General features: G+C 45.7%; 1 protein-coding gene across 1 annotated transcript; it reads right to left on the bottom strand.

The window, feature by feature from the left end:
- Positions 1 to 3,366: 3,366 nt before the first annotated feature.
- LOC310796402 (uncharacterized protein) lies at positions 3,367 to 7,739 on the bottom strand. The gene is made up of 2 exons (XM_083658590.1): positions 6,108 to 7,739; positions 3,367 to 5,967 (listed from the first exon to the last, which is right to left on the bottom strand). Exon 1 carries the CDS (start codon positions 7,002 to 7,004, stop codon positions 6,162 to 6,164), a length of 843 nt encoding a protein of 280 aa, XP_083514716.1. The 5' UTR covers positions 7,005 to 7,739; the 3' UTR covers positions 3,367 to 5,967; positions 6,108 to 6,161.
- Between the last annotated feature and the right edge of the window lie 10,206 nt (positions 7,740 to 17,945).

The raw sequence follows: 17,945 nt of genomic DNA, 5'->3' as shown, positions 1-17,945 counted from the left end.
TGTCATAATGCCTCGTGTGTGCGTGTGTGTGTGCGTGCGTGCACGCCTCATGATATCACTGGTGACATCATCAGTGTGTGTGTGTGTGGCCCCCCTATGACATCACTGATCAGTCTTGTCACAATGCCTCCTTGTGTGTGTGAAATCACTGAGCAGTCTTGTCACAATGCCTCCGTGTGTGTGTGTGTGTGTGTGTGTGTGTGCGTGCGCCCTTATGACATCACTGATGACATCACATCATTAGCTAATTAGCCCAATTAGAAAATCCGGCTCCGTCAGGTCACCCGCACGGGTGCCCTTTACACACCCTGAAGGTTTCAGCCCGATCGCAGCTAAAACGGCATAGCTGTGGCAGAACACAGAACTTGAAATAAACAGACAAAGTCCACATACACAATTGTATAGATAATAGATAGAAGATTGCTATACTCTCTCTGAGGTATATAAGGAAATAGCCTATGTACCTCAGATATTTCATTTCACTCTACTAAATGGTATGAGAATGATTGTGGAGAAGGCACATTATTGTGTGACACTTTACTGTACATAGGCTACGTAACTTCTATTTTATTCTATGGTAATTTTGTTTCTTCAAACGATGAAGTAACATAAAAGAGAAAAGAAATCCTAGATCCTTCCCCAAACTGTCAGCAGAGGTCGCTGTTGACACAGTAGACGTTCCAGCACACAGCATATTTGAGCACTTACAAATGGCACATTTCCTCAGCAAAACATTTTCAAACAGCCAGCAGTCAGCTGTGGTCTTGTATCCTCTTAGCACCATCCATCAGTTAATCAACAACTGGATTTTTGGCCAGATATAAACAGAGTGGAGTTACAACATGGAATTGAGGGGAAGGGAATTGGTTCTCACTTTGCCAGTAATGTTAAGAAGCCCATTATCTGTCACCTCCAATTCACCACTTAACAGTCCAGGCATTAGGCCACTTATGGCCTAACATTTGGCTTATGGCTTAACATTCACAATGCATTTGAGTGGTTTTAGAAAAGTGCATTTAATCGGTAAGTAGCAAAAACGACAGACACTATTGTTGCAATCCTGTTTCCGACCTTAAGCCACCGGTTTTTACTAGACTACATTATGATCCTTTGCATAATGGAGGAGTTGATCAATATTCATTTCTGCAGCTTGGCAGTAACAGGCTACTGGTTATTTGGACTGTTTAAACTGGGTTGACTTTCTCATTCTAACTATCCTGTTTTAAATATCCCATTAAGTCCATACCTGGGGATGTGCACACCACTCATTTGGACAATAAGGACAAAATAAATCTGCTTCGTCAGTCCCGCCTGTGCCAATGCTGAATACCCATGTGGACTTTCAGATTGATTGGCCAACCTGTTGGGGCTGTGTGAAGTGTGTGTTGGATTTTTATTGTCTACTAGATTTCGATTGTGAAGGGCTGTGTGACGTGTGTTAGACTTGTGTGAAGTGTGTTTTGGACTTTCATTCTGAATAATGATGAGTGATCACTCATCAGTAACGATGTCATCTGTGGGTGATGTCATCACTGACGATGTCATCAGAAATGCAGGAAAAATGCTCATAAACAGCTTAAATTTGTGAAAATGGAAAAACCGCTCCCCATATTAACTGTCCATTATATTACTTCTCTATTATCTGTATTTAGGTTGATTAATGGGGTAACACTTTACAATACTGTAACACAAAAAATGGGTAGTTATTGAGGAAGTAGTCAGGAACTAACCATTAGTTCATGAATAGTTAATGATTAGTTCCTGAATAGTTAATAGGTAGTTCCTTAATGGTAGTTACTTAGGAACTGACCATTAGTTACCATGTTAACGAACCAGTAAGTAATGATTACTTCCTTAAAAATATATATATATATTTATATTTACATGAGTAGTTAATGGGTAGTTCCTTAATGACCCTTAATGGTAGTTCCTTAAAGATCCTAATGGTAGTTACTGACCATTAGTTACCATGTTAACAAACCAGTAAGTAATGATTACTTCCTTAATTTTTTTCTGCTAGTTCATGAGTAGTTAATGGGTAGTTACTTAAGAACAGACTATTAGTTACCATAGTTGTTACTAGGGAATTAATCATTAGTTCATGATTACTTTACCATTAGTTACCATGTCTGTGCCCCCTCAAGTAAAGCAGGGCTTCATGCTTAGTTGTTACTAGGGAATTAATCATTAGTTCATGATTACTTCATCATTACTTACCATATTTGTGCCCCCTCAAGTAAAGCAGGGCTACATACTTAGTTGTTACTAGGAAATGCATCATTACTTCATGATTATCTTACCATTAGTTACCATCACCCACCTACCCTATAACAAATAGATAGCTCATTTGGTAGAGACTAATAATCTTGCGTTCTTGGGGCCAAGGGTTCAAACCTCACCTGGAACAAGTCTTGTATTTATTTGTTATAGGTAGGGTGACGGTAACTAATGGTAAGATAATCATGAAGTAATGATGTATTCCCTAGTAACAACTAAGTATGAAGCCCTGCTTTACTTGAGGGAGCACAAACATGGTAACTAATCATGAACTAATGATGAATTCCCTAGTAACAACTAAGTATGATGGCCTGCTTTACTTGAGGGGGCACACATATGGAAACTAATGGTGAAGTAATCATTAACTAATGATTAATTCCCTAGTAACAACTATGGTAACTAATAGTCTGTTCTTAAGTAACTACCCATTAACTACTCATGAACTAGCGGAAAAAAAATAAGGAAGTAATCATTACTTACTGGTTCGTTAACATGGTAACTAATGGTCAGTTCTCAAGTAACTACCATTAAGGAACTAGCTATTAACTATTCATGAACTAATCATGAACTAATGGTTCGTTCCTGACTCGTTCCTTAGTAACTACCCAATTTTTGTGTTACAGTATTGTAAAGTGTTACCATTAATGGTGTGATTGATCTACTGAATTGTTGGACGGGACACTTGTTTGCATCTACTCCAGCAGGTGGGATAGGTGTCTGACTCGCTGAAAGTCACAGCAGCGTGAGAGTAGTTTAGGAGTAGCCTACCCATAGCTGAGAGTGTGCAGGCCTAAGATCGTCCTTGACAGTGTGTGTTCAGGTATTGTTCAGGAGATGTTTGTATGTGCACAGTACATTGCCATTTTCCTGTTCAGTTAGACTATGTCTAGCTAGCAGCATGTCCCTGAACTTCAGTTGGCTGAAATACCAAGGTAGTTGTGTGATTCTTTGACTATTGTCCAAATAGTCAGTGACTAGAAGTCACGACTGGTGAGCACTCTCAAAAGTTCCAAAAAGTTACGGTGCACGGCTCAAAAAATAATAAGAGAGGGGCAAAAAACCAGCACTCAAAATAATTCCTTTGGGTTGTTTTATTTACCTTCAAGCAAGACAATGTACGTTTCGGCGTGGAGCCTTCCTCAGCATTGTGCTGACAGAAGACGGACATGACGTATAAATAGTGTCAAACCGGAAGTACAATCAATTACATTATCAAGTACTAGGAAATATCTCACAACATAAAATACCACTGAATATAATATCAAAAACATCAGAGAATATCAAAAAAGAGATAAAGGTACAATTTTAAACAGTATACTTGTATATAAGTCTGTATATATTACACAGCAGGAATGCAATAATGTTTTGCAGACGAGAAGAATGAGGCTGGATGGCCACACTTGTGTTAAATAAGCACAGATGAAAAGTCAACATATTAGAATAACAAAAATCAGTAAGAAAATATTAAAATAGAATTAGAAAAATACATAATAAAATGCATATAAGTGAATGCATCGGATAGAGATACTGCAGGTCCACACATGACGCTCCCACACTGCCTTACAGTGCCAGAGCATCATGCGCGAACCCACAGCACATCCACCCGACGCACCCCCTAAAGAAAACAACCTAGCAAAAGTTCTTCGTTCAAGCCCTTGGGGTGTTCTGTCTGTAAGGTATGTATCCAAAATGCCTCTCTTTGTAACAAGGCCTTGTCTCTGTCACCCCCCCTCTTCAGTGGACTGACCTGTTCTATACCCTGGAACCTGAGGGAACACACGTCGTGACCAAACTCATTAAAATGCCTGGCGACAGAGGATTTTATATCTCTGTTTCTAATGCTACTCTTGTGTTCTGAAATGCGAGTTTTCAACTCTCTGATAGTTTTTCCAATATATACTAGCCCACATGGACACTTCAATAGATACACAACGAATTTAGTTTTACACGAGATCCTACTCTTAATCGAGTACTTTCTTCCAGAGTGAGGATGGAAGAATGTCTCTCCTCTGATCATAGCATTGCATTGAATACAGTTAAAGCAAGGAAAATTACCATTCTGTACATCAGACAAAAAATGGGAGGGGCCAGGGGGGCGTGTGTAGCAGTCAGCTCTAACGATCATATCTCGTACATTTCTTGCCCGTTTTTGAGCAAACAAGGGAGGCTCGCCAAATAAATGGCCCACTTGGGGGTCACTTTGTAAGATATTCCAGTGACTTAAAACACATTTTTTTATTTCCTGAGAAGCAGGTGAAAAAGTAGCAGCACACACTATTCTAGACCCTCGGGCAGGGGTGGACTTCGGGACCAACAGGTCCTCACGTTTCAACCCCCTAACTCTCTGTAGGCTGTTCTCAAGGATTGTGTTGTTAAAACCTTTTACCCTGAACCTTGTACATAGTTCAGCAGCCTGCTCTTCAAACATATGATCAGAACTGCAAATCCTCCTAATCCTCAAAAGTTGACTGTATGGCAAACCTCTTTTGAGGCTGGGGGGATGATAGCTAGAGTAGTCCAAGAAACTATTCCTGTCTGTTTTCTATACACCTTTGTCAGTAGTTGTTCAGATTTGTTTACAGAAACATCAAGGAAGGAGACAGTGTCTTCACTGTATTCTAGAGAGAATTTAATAGATGGTAGTCTGGAATTAATATAAATATTGAACTCCTCTAGTTGAGAGTGTGTCCCAGAAAACAGAAAAAATACATCATCAATATATCTGAACCAACACTTCAAAAAAATGGAGAAGGGGTTATTATTATATACAAAGTCTTCTTCAAACTTTCCCATAAAGAGGTTCGCATAATTAGGGGAACATGGACTACCCATAGAAACTCCCTGGCATTGAAGATAGTAAGAATTCTCAAATTTAAAATAATTGCTATTAAGGATCAATCTTGACAAATCAACCAAAAAGTCAGTCGGGGGCTGAAGCGTCGATCTTCTATTCAAAAAATGTGTTAGAGCTTGTAAGCCCTCCACATGAGGAACATTAGTGTATAGACTGTTGACATCCATGGTACATAAGAATACATTCTCATCAGTGAGCTGTACAGCACCTAACCTATTCAAAAAGTCAGTGGTGTCTTTCAAGTAAGAAGGAAGATCAGATACCAACACTTTAATGTGTCTGTCAAGATATTGAGAAATAGGCTCAGTAAGAGATTGTGTGCCAGCCACAATAGGCCTACCAGGCACTGGCTCAACACAGCTCTTATGGATTTTAGGTAAAGTATAGAACACAGGTCGCACAGGGTGCTTCTGTAACAAGAATTTGAATTCGTTTTGGCTGATAAGAGAATTAGCAAGGGCTGTACTAAGAAAATGCTCAACATTCTGAAAAAATTTAAGTGTGGGGTCACCCATTAGGGGAGTATAAAAATCTGTATTACCAAGTTGTCTCAAGATCTCTGTTGTATACGCTTCTTTAGTCTGGATGACAACAGCGCCCCCTTTGTCGGCATGTTTTATAACAATAGTCGAATCAGTAGAAAGTGCACGTAATGCTTTCTTTTCTTGCAACTCTATATTAGAATAGAGTCTCATTTTATTTTTGTACAAGTGTACCTTTGTAGCTACATCCTCTTCAACCAGTCGGCAAAAGGTGGCCACGGAGGGGTTCAGGGCAGGCGGAACAAAAGTACTTTTAGCCCTCAGGCCTGGTTCAGACGTGGAAATAGGAACAGTCTGTGAAGGATTCAAAAAAGGACGTGAGTGGGGGGCTCCCTTATCAAAGAAAGCACGCAGTTTAATGTTTCTCAAAAATTTAAACATTTCAATCCTAGTTCTGAAAGAATCAGCTTTAGCAGAGGGAATAAAGGATAAACCTTTTGAGAGGATGGATGCTTCTTGTGGAGACAGGGACCTGCTGGATAGGTTGATCACGTTTTCGCCCTCTGCCGCCGATTCCCTCTCCCTCTGCCGGTGCTGGCGGTGTCGCTTGCCTCCTCTTCGGGTTGGGCGGCGTTTGAGGCCCAAATTCTGGTCTGGTACCTGCGTTGTGGGGGTACGCCTAAAAAAGGCTCCCGTCTGGAGCCCCTCATTGGCCCGTCGCTCCCCGAATCCTCCGTGGACAGCCCGTTGTAAGCTGTGTGTTCTTCTCGTCTGCGTCGGTATCTCTGATAAGATCCTGAGCCGTCTGATGACAACCAGGAATAGACACGTTTGTTCTTATAGTCAAGGGTGTCTCTGCGATATTTGTTAAGCTTCACTTCCATGACCTGCTTCTCATATGTGTCTTTCAAAGTCATACATGTTGTTTCAATCTCTTTGAGCTGTTGCACGTCGATCTTGTTGGTCATCTCTTTCTTCAGATCCATGATCTCTTTTCTGGTTGTGGACAGTTCAGCGTCAACATGCTTAATGACAAGGAGCATGAGGTCAAAGGAACATTTGTTGAGAATTTCACACCATTGTTGGCAAAACTCGCTGTTGTCTCTTCCAAGCGCTGGTTCTTTGTTCATGCGTAGCCCTCTCGGTATGCGTTTGTTACGCCAGTACTGCGAGAGTGTGGAGCCGTGGAGGCTGGAACGGGTCTCTTTCTTTAGTAGAAACTCGTAGCGTCTGGCTAGTGAGGCCACATTGTCAGAAGCAAGGACATCGGAAGACAGTGCAGTAGACACGATTGGAAATAAATTTAAAATACCATCGGAGTCGGAATCCGAGAAGGCCCGAGTAGCAGCTCTTTCATCTGTAAGGCCGTCTATTTCCTGGTACGACGCCATTTTAGTCCGTTTCTGGCAGGTAGAAGGTAGGTAGAGGTGCGTCACCCAAAAATATAATTGTCCAAATAGTCAGTGACTAGAAGTCACGACTGGTGAGCACTCTCAAAAGTTCCAAAAAGTTACGGTGCACGGCTCAAAAAATAATAAGAGAGGGGCAAAAAACCAGCACTCAAAATAATTCCTTTGGGTTGTTTTATTTACCTTCAAGCAAGACAATGTACGTTTCGGCGTGGAGCCTTCCTCAGCATTGTGCTGACAGAAGACGGACATGACGTATAAATAGTGTCAAACCGGAAGTACAATCAATTACATTATCAAGTACTAGGAAATATCTCACAACATAAAATACCACTGAATATAATATCAAAAACATCAGAGAATATCAAAAAAGAGATAAAGGTACAATTTTAAACAGTATACTTGTATATAAGTCTGTATATATTACACAGCAGGAATGCAATAATGTTTTGCAGACGAGAAGAATGAGGCTGGATGGCCACACTTGTGTTAAATAAGCACAGATGAAAAGTCAACATATTAGAATAACAAAAATCAGTAAGAAAATATTAAAATAGAATTAGAAAAATACATAATAAAATGCATATAAGTGAATGCATCGGATAGAGATACTGCAGGTCCACACATGACGCTCCCACACTGCCTTACAGTGCCAGAGCATCATGCGCGAACCCACAGCACATCCACCCGACGCACCCCCTAAAGAAAACAACCTAGCAAAAGTTCTTTTTTAACAACACAATCCTTGAGAACAGCTGTAATCCCACTGGATTTGGGGAACAGGAGAACAGCCTACAGAGAGTTAGGGGGTTGAAACGTGAGGACCTGTTGGTCCCGAAGTCCACCCCTGCCCGAGGGTCTAGAATAGTGTGTGCTGCTACTTTTTCACCTGCTTCTCAGGAAATAAAAAAATGTGTTTTAAGTCACTGGAATATCTTACAAAGTGACCCCCAAGTGGGCCATTTATTTGGCGAGCCTCCCTTGTTTGCTCAAAAACGGGCAAGAAATGTACGAGATATGATCGTTAGAGCTGACTGCTACACACGCCCCCCTGGCCCCTCCCATTTTTTGTCTGATGTACAGAATGGTAATTTTCCTTGCTTTAACTGTATTCAATGCAATGCTATGATCAGAGGAGAGACATTCTTCCATCCTCACTCTGGAAGAAAGTACTCGATTAAGAGTAGGATCTCGTGTAAAACTAAATTCGTTGTGTATCTATTGAAGTGTCCATGTGGGCTAGTATATATTGGAAAAACTATCAGAGAGTTGAAAACTCGCATTTCAGAACACAAGAGTAGTGTAGTAAACCAGCCCGGAAAGGGCTCTGACGGAGGCAAACAACACAAACCTCAGGAGTATATAAAAATAGATAGCTTTATTATTACAGGCTTTTAGCGACAGAGTAAAACACAGAGGTGATCACAGGTGAGTATCCAATACGCTTCCCAACGGTCCCTGGGGTCTATCATAAGGCAACACCACTACACACATGAAGATGAAATCACTGCAAACTGGGCCACAACAGGCCAATGATTATGCACACACAGCACACGTGAGAAACTCCAGAAGGCACGGTTAGCGTGCAATAGATGCAGTAGCTACACAGCAATTAGGCTACATTTCCACACAGGGCTACCCCAAACCGCCCGGGTTATGCACAGCAAGCAAAGAGCAAACATCCCACACAGGGCTACCCCAAACCGCCCGGGTTATGCACAGCAAGCAAAGAGCACAAGTATGACACTGACCCCCTTGGAACAATTGGCCGCCTACTAGGACCCCCCGGATAATCTGTGGCTATAAGAAGAATAAACAAATAAACCAAATAAACAAACCAAATAAACAAACAAACATAAAGAAGATAAGGCTTAAAACTTAACTCGCCCGTCGGCGAGACCCCCCCCCGGGGTCTGAGCTAGGCACCGTCCGACTGGGGATAAACGGCTGGTCGGTGGTGCTGGCAGCGTACGGCGGCGGGCCGGACGCTGATCTTGGCTGGAGAACGGGTGGTGACCGAAGTGGACTGCACGGACTCCCCGGCCCGATATCTGCTGAGAGGGAGGCAGCTGTCCTCCTCTCATGGGCACGGGACACACACAAGCACAAAACTCTCCAGCAACCCCGAATCACTGACAGGCTCTGCTCTTTAACCCAGAGCCTCACCCCCACCCCACGGCTGGAGGCAATCACCCCAATCAGTCCCCAATCAGTCCTGGCACATAACCCCCCCCCCACACAGGTTTACCACACTCCCCCCCTCCATGACGGAAAAACTCGTCCGCGAGTTAGGAATGGGACATGTCGTAGTCTCTGGACCATGGAGGTGGCCTCCTAGTACGGCCTGGATACGGCCCCTGACGTCCTGGGCCCTCAGAAGCCCCCCGCTCTTCAAGAGTCACTGAATGCTGTCCGGGCCTCTGGCTCCCTGAATGTCCCCCATGGGCACCACCTATGCCCGAGTCCTGTGAAGACGATGGTTGGGGTGGTTCACCATCCCCATGCTGATTGAAATGTCTCTGTCCTGGTCCAACCACCGGCGATGACGCAGGCCCCTCAGACACCGTGCGGGGAGCAGCAACTGCTACAGGCTGGGCCGCTCTTGGAGGCTGAGATGTTGAAGCCGGCCCCAGTCGCTCCTCGCCAGCACGGCCTCCTGATGGCCCCGTCTGCCGATGATGGACCCAACTGGCACCCAGGGGCACCTCAGTTGAAGCCCCAGATGGAGAGCCTCTGCCAGGCCCGGCTGGAGCCACCGGAGTCTCTGCAATTGAACCAGCAATGAAAGGTTTGAGTCTATTGAAGTGGATCACACATTCGGGCCCCCCTTCTTCCAATGCCAAACGATATAACACATCTGTAACCCTGTCAAGGACTTTATAAGGCCCCCTATATCGTCTTTGCAATTTAGGGCACAGCCCTCGTTTCCTTGCCTTATTTTGTACCCACACCAACTCTCCTACTGAGTAATATTGAAAATTGGCACGGAAATCATAGGCAGCCTTTTGGTGTTTTGAGGCCTTAGCCTGATGTCGTTTCACTGCCTCCACCACAGTAGAGAGGGTATCTGCAGTTCTGCTTACATAATCACTAACTAAAGTGAACTTGTCTTGATCGGCCACTCCCAGCATCACATCAACAGGCAAGATTATCTCTCGACCAAACAGAACCTTATAGGGTGTAAAGCCGGTGCTAGTGTGAACACTACTCCGATAAGCCATCATGACATACGGCAGCAAAGCATCCCAATTCAATTGATTATCATTTACGAACAGGGACAACATGGACAACAAGGTGCGATTAAATCTCTCGACCATACCGTCAGACTGAGCATGGTAAGGGGATGTGCGGGTTTTGTTAATATCCAATAACCCACACAGCTCCTTAAACAAATTGGACTCAAAATTTCTTCCCTGGTCGGAGTGAATACTACGAGGGGCACCGAACCGACACACCCATTCCTCTGCCAAAATACGGGCAATGGTGCGAGCCTCCTGGTTGGGCATGGGGAAAGCTTCCGTCCACTTAGAAAAATAATCACCAATAACCAGAACATACTTGCTCCCTTTTGGGGTTTCTGGTAGGGGACCCAGCACATCCAGTGCAATACGCTCATAAGGCCGGGATGGGACTGATGAAGGAACCAGAGGAGCACAAGGGGGCCGCCCCTGATCTTTACGGGATGCACAGTCGACACACTCCCTGCACCACTTCTTCACATCCCCAAACCAACCGACCCAATAAAAGCGATCCTTTACTTTCGCCTGCAATTTCTGAATCCCCAAATGCCCCCCGGTGATGGCATTATGTAACATGGCCAAAACAGCTGACACCATTGACCTAGGCAACACAACTTGAACCCTAGAGGCTGCATCAGAATTGGGGGGTGGGACACGAACCAACCGGCGATCCTGTATGTGAAGTTGGTCCCATACAGGGGCGTATTTCCTCAGACCTGGCTTGCCCTGCAGGTCTACCTGCCCCGCCCCAACACCCCCTTTAAGTTGAAGGATTTGCCCAATGTCTTCATCCTCCTGTTGAGCTTGAGCCAATTCATCCCCTAAATCTAACTCAGGGGACCCTCGCTCCCTCGCTCTGACTGCACGTACTGACGTGGTTGGCACCTGCTGTATGGGTGGAAACTCAGCAGCTACCGGCAGGGCACGAGCCCCCTCCAGGAAGGCTGGCAGCCGAGACAAAGCGTCTGCATTAATATGTTGTTTTCCAGGGCGATGGACAATTTTATAATTAAAATTAGCCAGCTGCTCCACCCACCGAGCTAGCTGCCCCTCTAAACCCTGGAAATTATGCAACCACCGTAAGGAGCCATGGTCGGTGCGCAAAACAAACTCCTTCCCCAGTAAGTAATGTTTAAAATACTTTGTAAACGCTACCATGGCTAAAAGCTCCTTCTTAGTGGTGGCATAGCGGCGCTCTTCCTTAGTTAATGCCCTGCTGGCATACGCCACTACGCGTTCTACGCCACCCTCCTCCTGTGACAGTACTGCCCCTATCCCAGCATCGCTAGCGTCTGTATCTAGGATAAAGCTCTTTTGGGGGTCGGGGTATGCCAGCACTGGGGCTGTAGTCAAGCTGGACTTTAACTGTATGAAGGCCTGCTGGCAGTCATCCCCCCACCTAAATCGCTTTCCCATTTCCGTCAGCCGGTGCAAGGGGCGGGCTATGTCTGCAAACCCCTTTACAAACCGCCGGTAATAAGACGCTAACCCCACAAAGCTTTTTACCTCCGTCTGAGTTCTTGGTACTGGCCACTCCCGCACACTCTCCACTTTAGCAGGGTCTGCCCTGATCCCCTGTGCAGAGATTATATGACCTAGATACTTTACTTGGGTGGAGAAAAGGTTGCATTTGGACGGCTTGACTTTTAAATTAGCGCCACACAGCTTTGACAGAACCTCATCCAAACGAGTGAGATGCTCTGCAAAAGTGCGGCCAAAAACGATAATGTCATCTAAATAGACTAAACATGTGGTCCATTGTAGATCTGCTAATACCAAGTCCATAAGCCTTTGAAACGTGCTAGGCGCGTTACACAAGCCAAAGCTCAGGACATTAAACTCAAACAGTCCCTGTCTAGTGGCAAAGGCTGTTTTGGGCCTGTCCTTAGGATCAACCTCGACCTGCCAGTAACCACTGGCAAGGTCGAGGGTGGAAAACAGGGTGGCATTGGCTAGGCTATCCAGAGCATCGTCAATTCTGGGGAGGGGGTAAGCATCTTTTGCAGTGACATCATTGAGTTTCCTATAATCCACACAGAATCTAAGGGCACCTCCCTTCTTTCGCACTGGCACAATTGGTGCGGCCCAGGGGCTACATGAGGGCCGTATGATCCCATTTCCCTGCATCTGTTTTATATGGTCTGAAACCTCCTGTTGGATATGCAGGGGAACTCTTCGGGGCCCCATTTTAATAGGTCTTGCATCGCCAGTGTCAATTTGGTGTGTTGTAAGATGAGTTCTCCCTAGGTCAGTGTCGCCAGTGCTGAAGACCGAAACATGCCTGTGCAGGAGGTCACGAATAGACTGCACTTGGACAGGAGTGAGGCCCTTCTCGTCCAAACCAAACTCCCTGAGCAAGGAATCACCTGACCAAGGGCATGTTGTGGAAACCCCTTGCCCACTGTCGACTGCACCATCCATAATGGTTATATCAGAGAACAATTTGCCAATTTTCATGCCCTGTTTTAAGGTGAGGGGGTCGTCTGTGACATTAATTACTCTGACAGGCACTAAACCCTGCTTCACACTACAAATGACTCTGGCTACGAAGATATCACAGTGTTTAGATATAGAGGCCAAAGGCTCCATCATGCCAGTAGTACATGCCCCAGGGAGCCCTTCAACAGCCCCTGAAATTATAAATTCACTACGGGCGGGCACAATGGTGTCTGTGTGAACAGTCACCAGCTGTGGTGTAACTACATCAGGGGCAGAGACTAGTGGAAACTTTTTCCCCAGCAGATGGCAGCATTGTTTACCCATATCAACAACAGCCCCAAATTTGGACAAAAAATCAAAACCCAGTAATATGTCTGGTGTTGGAACATCAGCCACCAAAAACTCTGTGACCAGGGCCAAGGAATCAAATTGGCAAATAGTCTGCCACCGCCCCACTACACACATGGGACCCCCATTGGCGGCAGATGCATCACCAGCATACTCCATTAACTCCCCCCCATTAGTCAGTTTCAACCATATTGATTTGGGGATAATGGAGGCGTTAGCCCCTGTGTCTACTAACACATAAGAATCCAACCCACCTATTTTAGCACGGAGATACATGGCAGACTCATTCTGGTTCGACAAGGCCATCTTGACAGCAAAAGGAAGGGGGGCGGGCATTTGGCCTGCTGTGCACGCCCCCTCTAGTTTCCCGGCAGATAGGGACAGTCTCGCCGCAGATGTCTGTTGCAGCCGCACTCCCAACACACCTCCCCCCGATTGGGCCCCCAGCTGCTCTGTGTACGGGGAGCTGACGCGCCAGGACGTACAGAAGTAGTGACTGTGGCCCTATCAACAGGTGTTTTAATGGACTGCACAGTGCTCTGTAATGCTTTAACTTCTTGGCGTAGTCCCTCAACTACTCCCAAAAGCAGCTCCATCTGTTTGTCACTTGGGGATTTTTCTATAACCCCGCGCACTTTTGCATCAGGGTCAAGGCGGGTGTGTTCCAGGCTCCTTATAAGCTCAAGTTCTGATGCGAGATTAATTGCTGTCTCTAAAGTGAGGGGCTTGGCGCTACGAAGGTTCACACGCAACTCCCCACTGCCAACATGCTCAATGAAGTGGTCTCTAGCAAAAAGATCGCGAGTATCGGTGTCTGCATTGGGGTATGACTTAATTATCAACCTGCGTAATGCGTTGCCAAATTCTCGTGCGCTCTCATTGTGCAAGCGCCGCCGGGCGAGAAAACTCGCCCTGTTCCAATCCCCACTGTCACAGGGCTCTAAGCATCTCCCCAATGCCTCTTTCAGCTGTGCATAATCCGCGCGGGACTCTGGAGAGAGACCATTATAAATATCTCGAGCCCGACCGGCCAATAACAGAGACATAAATTTGAGCCTCAAATCCTCATTCCAGTGATTCACCTCCGCAGCCATTTCAAATTGGCCTACCCAATCCGACCACTCTCGCCCAATGCCAGTAAAAGTCTCGGGCATAAACACAGGGCGTGCGGTATTCATAGTGGAGGAAGGGTGCTGATTTAAAGCAGGTGTGTGATTCAGCTCAGCTGATGAGCTCGCTGCGATTTGTGCGTCGCCCTCCATCATAGTGGGACTGGTTCAAATTAAATCCCACCACTGCCACCAGTGTAGTAAACCAGCCCGGAAAGGGCTCTGACGGAGGCAAACAACACAAACCTCAGGAGTATATAAAAATAGATAGCTTTATTATTACAGGCTTTTAGCGACAGAGTAAAACACAGAGGTGATCACAGGTGAGTATCCAATACGCTTCCCAACGGTCCCTGGGGTCTATCATAAGGCAACACCACTACACACATGAAGATGAAATCACTGCAAACTGGGCCACAACAGGCCAATGATTATGCACACACAGCACACGTGAGAAACTCCAGAAGGCACGGTTAGCGTGCAATAGATGCAGTAGCTACACAGCAATTAGGCTACATTTCCACACAGGGCTACCCCAAACCGCCCGGGTTATGCACAGCAAGCAAAGAGCAAACATCCCACACAGGGCTACCCCAAACCGCCCGGGTTATGCACAGCAAGCAAAGAGCACAAGTATGACACTGACCCCCTTGGAACAATTGGCCGCCTACTAGGACCCCCCGGATAATCTGTGGCTATAAGAAGAATAAACAAATAAACCAAATAAACAAACCAAATAAACAAACAAACATAAAGAAGATAAGGCTTAAAACTTAACTCGCCCGTCGGCGAGACCCCCCCCCGGGGTCTGAGCTAGGCACCGTCCGACTGGGGATAAACGGCTGGTCGGTGGTGCTGGCAGCGTACGGCGGCGGGCCGGACGCTGATCTTGGCTGGAGAACGGGTGGTGACCGAAGTGGACTGCACGGACTCCCCGGCCCGATATCTGCTGAGAGGGAGGCAGCTGTCCTCCTCTCATGGGCACGGGACACACACAAGCACAAAACTCTCCAGCAACCCCGAATCACTGACAGGCTCTGCTCTTTAACCCAGAGCCTCACCCCCACCCCACGGCTGGAGGCAATCACCCCAATCAGTCCCCAATCAGTCCTGGCACATAACCCCCCCCCCACACAGGTTTACCACAGTAGCATTAGAAACAGAGATATAAAATCCTCTGTCGCCAGGCATTTTAATGAGTTTGGTCACGACGTGTGTTCCCTCAGGTTCCAGGGTATAGAACAGGTCAGTCCACTGAAGAGGGGGGGTGACAGAGACAAGGCCTTGTTACAAAGAGAGGCATTTTGGATACATACCTTACAGACAGAACACCCCAAGGGCTTGAACGAAGAACTTTTGCTAGGTTGTTTTCTTTAGGGGGTGCGTCGGGTGGATGTGCTGTGGGTTCGCGCATGATGCTCTGGCACTGTAAGGCAGTGTGGGAGCGTCATGTGTGGACCTGCAGTATCTCTATCCGATGCATTCACTTATATGCATTTTATTATATATTTTTCTAATTCTATTTTAATATTTTCTTACTGATTTTTGTTATTCTAATATGTTGACTTTTCATCTGTGCTTATTTAACACAAGTGTGGCCATCCAGCCTCATTCTTCTCGTCTGCAAAACATTATTGCATTCCTGCTGTGTAATATATACAGACTTATATACAAGTATACTGTTTAAAATTGTACCTTTATCTCTTTTTTGATATTCTCTGATGTTTTTGATATTATATTCAGTGGTATTTTATGTTGTGAGATATTTCCTAGTACTTGATAATGTAATTGATTGTACTTCCGGTTTGACACTATTTATACGTCATGTCCGTCTTCTGTCAGCACAATGCTGAGGAAGGCTCCACGCCGAAACGTACATTGTCTTGCTTGAAGGTAAATAAAACAACCCAAAGGAATTATTTTGAGTGCTGGTTTTCTGATTCTTTGACTAGCCATTGCTTCCCCCACTCCACATGCTTACTTACAGTAGCAGGCGTGGTAGGGAGGAAATCTTTCATCTGTCATGGGCCTGTCTCACTTCCTTCCCTAGTTTACCTTCGCCTTTAAGGCCAGACTTGGCAGGTGCTGCTCGTGCCGTCAGAAGTCATGTCTGCCGGATATGGAACACCCAAACACACATGGAGCCATCGTGTGCGAGTCACTTTCATCTTCTGAGTGACAAAGGCAGCTTAGCCTATGGGTAAGGCAGCTGCTGGGTAACAGGGACTGTCTCTACTTAAGTTAAGTACAGGAGGAAAATGTTACAGCTGTAATGAGGCAAGGCGGCCTATTGAGCTCCTATAAAACATTACTTGTATTTTTCATTTTAGCATGAGTGGATGTGAAAAGGCTAAATTGAAATCCAAACATGGTCACATTAATAATTTTTCCAAAGTTTTCCCTGCACTGGATTGGATTGCACTGGTTGCTGGAACAGCGGATTCTGCATATCTGCTCCTTGGCCCCACTCCCGGTGGTGTGGTCAACCACACAGGCAGGAAGAAGAGGGGGCATCAAAGTGCTTCCTCATTGAGTGCCACGCTAGCCTAGCCTGACCTGGGAAACACAGAGGCACATTCAGAGGAGGCTAGACTTGCAAAAAAAGAGGACCTCTCTGTTTCCCCTCTCTGCAGGGGTCATGGGACACCACCTTCATATGCAATTCCAATGAGCTTTATCACTATGGATGGAGCAATGTGTGAGGAAGATCCAGGATTGGAGGACTTGACATGTTTGGCCAAAAACTGGAGTTGACGAGTTCATTTCTGAAATGTTATAATCATTACCTGAAGTTCATCATTAAACATTTCTAAAATATAGATGATACTCTAAACTTTAAGGCATCACCCAACAATGGATTTACTAACATTTTCTCCCCAAATGTATAGCTACTTGGCCAATTCCCCCTGCTGTCCTGGTCGTTATTGCTCCATCCCCTCTGCTGATCTCGGGAGAGTTGTACTAGCACATGCTTCCTCCAATACATGTGCAGTCAGCAGCTGCTTCTTTTCACCTTACAGCGAGGAGTTTCACTGGCAGGACGTGGGAGGATCACCCTATTCCCCCCCAGTTCCCCTCCCTCCCGAAGAGGCACCCCGACCGACCAGAGGAGGCACTAGTGCAGCGACCAGGACATAATCCTTAATCCGGCTTCCCACCCACAGCCAATTGTGCCTGCATGTACGTCCGACCCAATTGGGGCATCCTCTATCAGTCCAGATGGCGACGATTAATAATACACTGGGACAGACGGTCAATATGTTGGGGTTGTATCTGAAATAAATGGCGTCCATGCTGGAGAATCCTAACCTGACTCTGCCAGATGGGGGCGGTAATATAAGGTACTGTATAGCCAGGAAAACATTCTTGGTAGAAAAGGAAAGTTATGCTTTTTCACCAGTGAAACCACATGGCCTAATGGATAAGGCATCTGACTTGGGATCAGACAAATGTGGGTTCAACTCCCTTCCTGATTGATCCGGTTACTGGTAGTGGAGAGGGAATCAAACCAGGGTTCACACGTTCTCAGACGAGATGATACAGGAGTCTGTGAATCCGTCACACCACCACACTCACTGCTCTTCTCTGAGTGCTTTTAATTATTTCCTGTGCCTCAAAGTTTGAACCCACAACCTCAAAGCTTTCAGGGAAGGTAGCCTTCCAACACTATGAGCAACTGGATCTTACAGGTTTCAAACCTTTTCATCAGGGCTTTTCAATCTTTACTTCGGATGTTGGTTTTCAAAATTGACACTGCACTCAGGGTTGAACCCACAACCTCATGCAAT

Source organism: Poromitra crassiceps (assembly GCF_964638095.1).
Source record: "Poromitra crassiceps genome assembly, chromosome: 2".
In the NCBI taxonomy this organism is placed as follows: domain Eukaryota; kingdom Metazoa; phylum Chordata; class Actinopteri; order Beryciformes; family Melamphaidae; genus Poromitra; species Poromitra crassiceps.
Note: the sequence above shows the minus strand (reverse complement) of the source record. Positions and strands in the feature narration are given on the sequence as shown.